Source organism: Myotis davidii, unplaced genomic scaffold (assembly GCF_000327345.1).
Source record: "Myotis davidii unplaced genomic scaffold, ASM32734v1 scaffold563, whole genome shotgun sequence".
NCBI lineage: Eukaryota > Metazoa > Chordata > Mammalia > Chiroptera > Vespertilionidae > Myotis > Myotis davidii.
Genome location: NW_006294868.1, coordinates 243,986 through 246,856, shown reverse-complemented (window position 1 = coordinate 246,856; position 2,871 = coordinate 243,986). Strand labels below are relative to the sequence as shown.

General features: G+C 41.0%; 1 protein-coding gene across 1 annotated transcript in view; it reads right to left on the bottom strand.

Moving 5' to 3' along the window:
• Positions 1–1,019: 1,019 nt before the first annotated feature.
• Positions 1,020–2,871, bottom strand: part of PRPS1 (phosphoribosyl pyrophosphate synthetase 1) — a 37,108-nt gene continuing 35,256 nt past the window's right edge. Inside the window, exon 8 of the mRNA XM_015567617.1 lies at positions 1,020–2,128. Within this exon, the coding sequence (XP_015423103.1) occupies positions 2,036–2,128 (93 nt within the window). The 3' untranslated portion in view covers positions 1,020–2,035. The remainder of the gene's footprint in view (positions 2,129–2,871) is intronic.

Here is a 2,871-nt window from a genome sequence, read left to right as displayed (position 1 = left end):
CCGTGCAGGAACAATGATCGCTGCGAGCACCTCAGAGAGAAAGCTGCCTTTGTGTTCCTGTCCCGATGCCAGACAGTCCAGTTTCTCCCCGTGTATGTCTGGGTCCCCCAGAGTCTCGCCCCGAACTGGAGTTCAGAGTAAGCAGAAGCTTGTATCTCCCTCCTGATTAAAAGAACAGTATATCCAGGTGCCAGCACTTTCCGTGCCTCCACACCTCTTACCAGTTCAATGCACTTTCTTCACCTCTCTAGTTGTGGAACTTCCACTCAGCCAGCTTTCCTGCAGGTCTGGGTGGTTGTTGTTCTGTTTTTTAGTTGTAATTTTGATGTGGTTGTGAGAGGCAGCAAATATAGTTGTTTACCTATGCCGCCATCTTGGTTCTCTGCACCACTTTTTTCAAGACTCATTGTAAAATGAGTATCCCAATATTCAACATAAAACAAATACAAAGGAAACAGAACCAGAACCAGGATAAATGAGCACTGTTTATAAAGCTCCAGAAGAATGTAGCTTCCCAAAATAAAAGAAAGCCCTTATTTGATGATATACAAAGAAACTCACTTCAACTTTGCCATGCATTATAATTCATTCTTAACTTTTGCACATTTACCTTCCATAATAGTTTTTATTTGGAAGGGCTGAAATCAAATACCAAATGTGTGTCTCAACTATTGATGTAGAGAAATTTCACATTTGGCAAAATTGGTTCAAAATGAATAAATTATAGAAGCTATTCTCTTTTAGTAAGAAAATACCTAATTCCCAGTAATAAGGACTAGAGATCCAGCAGGCATTAAACATCCTATAATTGCAGTATAATGTGCAGAATGACTATAGATATATAGTTCTAAGTAAACCCCAGACATCTTAAGGTCTTACAGCTGAATAAAGTTGCTGCCAACGTCTTCTTTTGGCTTAACAGTGCAGCTAATAGTTTGGAAACAAATAATAAGAACTATCATTAGGCAGCAAGATACCTAAACTAAACATTTAGCATAGAGAGTAGTACAGATATGATATAGACCCACAATCACACACAGATACTTTATTAGTTTCCTCTACACAAGCTAGTAACATCAATCTTTTAACAGAAACCTCAGGTCATTTGAGAGGCCAAACAGATCCAATGAAATAAGATGAAAATTAAATACTTAAATTAATCAAAAGGCAGTACAAAACCACCTAGAACCTTCTACCACAGTGATAGTGGGCTAAGATTAAGCTACAGCAAAATAATCTCATGTAAATGTTAAAGAATACACAGCAAAAAGTGAGGTTTGCTTTCCAGAAGACTATGGTACAATGATCATTTGGGCCCAAGAAGGTATTTAGCCAGGAAAAGGTCAAGATGGTTGAAGGTCAAACCAAATGGAAAAGGAACAGGTACAAAAGAGACTAAGTGACAGTTTCCTAGCAGAGGTTGAGGGATCAGGCTCTTTTCCTCCCAAGAAGCATCTGCTGCAGTGTGTGCTGCCTTCCTTCCCTCAGGCTCCTACCTGAGAGCTGCCTGCCTTACAGGGAATCAGCAACCAGAGCTGGATTCTGGGCTGCCTAGGGCTCTTGTTGTAATTTAGTATAGACTTTAGAGAACTTGTCACATGTTAAGGGGGGTTGGGAGTTAGTTTGGCTTTGATCTTTTTATTTTGTTTATTTTGGGGTTGGCTCTGTTGCTAGTAGTTCTGAACCTAGGAATCCCAGAAACATTCACGTGAAAAGCAGTCTGAGCTTCCCCAAACACATTCAAGCACCCCCACACAACACCCTTCAAAGTCTGAAATCTTGTAGAAGCTGAGTGATAGCTAAAGCTGCAAGGCCCACAAAATCAAAGAAGCCAGAACAAGACAATGCAGGCAGGAAACCTGAGTAGTCTCAATCTGCCTTTCCCTAATTTTTGGAGAAAAGTTAATATACCTGGAATGGGATGTAGAAAGCTATTGGAGCAAGCTGGGGCTTTTGCTGAATTTTCCATCGAACACCAAGGGAAAACAAGGGAAGGGGTTCACTTTATTTTTTAAAAGCCTCAGAAGTTATTCTGTTATAAAGGGACATGGCTGAACAGGTAGGAAACAGATTCCCCATTGTGAGTTCTCCTGATGGCTTCTGCAAGAATCATGGAGATGTCGATCACCTAGAAAGACATGAAAAACACCAAGTTAGTATCATATAAACAGAGATGACTGGCCAATTTGCAGACAATAATGAGAAGTCTAATGAGAGTCCTTCACTGTGCTGTTTCACCTCATGAGTCTGCACCCAGCTATTCATAACATTTTTTAAATCCTCACCTAAGGACATGCTTAGAGAGAGGAAGGGAAGGAGGGTGAGGGTATGGCTAAGGGCGAGAGCGAGGGAGAGGGATAGAGAGAGGGACAGGGAGAGGGAGAGGGAAATAAACATTGATTGGTCGCCTTCCATATGTGCCCTAACTGGGGATTGAACCTGCTACTCAGGTATATGTCCTGGACAGGAATTGAACCTACACCCTTTCCATGCATGGGACGATGCTCAGCCAATTGAACCCCTCTGGCCAGGTGATAACATTTTTAATATAACCACATAGTATAGAGTTAAAATGCTAACAGAGGAAAATTTCTGACTCAGACTCACCAAGATGGTGGTAGGTTGACATTTAAATTTATTTTTTTAAGAATGAATATTTAAGCTGAAAAAAAAATCCCTTTAAGAATAACATCATCAGCGAGAGAAACCAAGATGGCGGCATAGGTTAACGCCAGAGATTGCTGCCTTGAACAACCAATTCAAATTACACCTTATAGACGGAACGGACATCATCCAGAACCACAGGGAGGCTGGCTGAGTGGAAATTCTACAACTAGGAGGAAAGAGAATATCATACCCAGACTCAGAGGA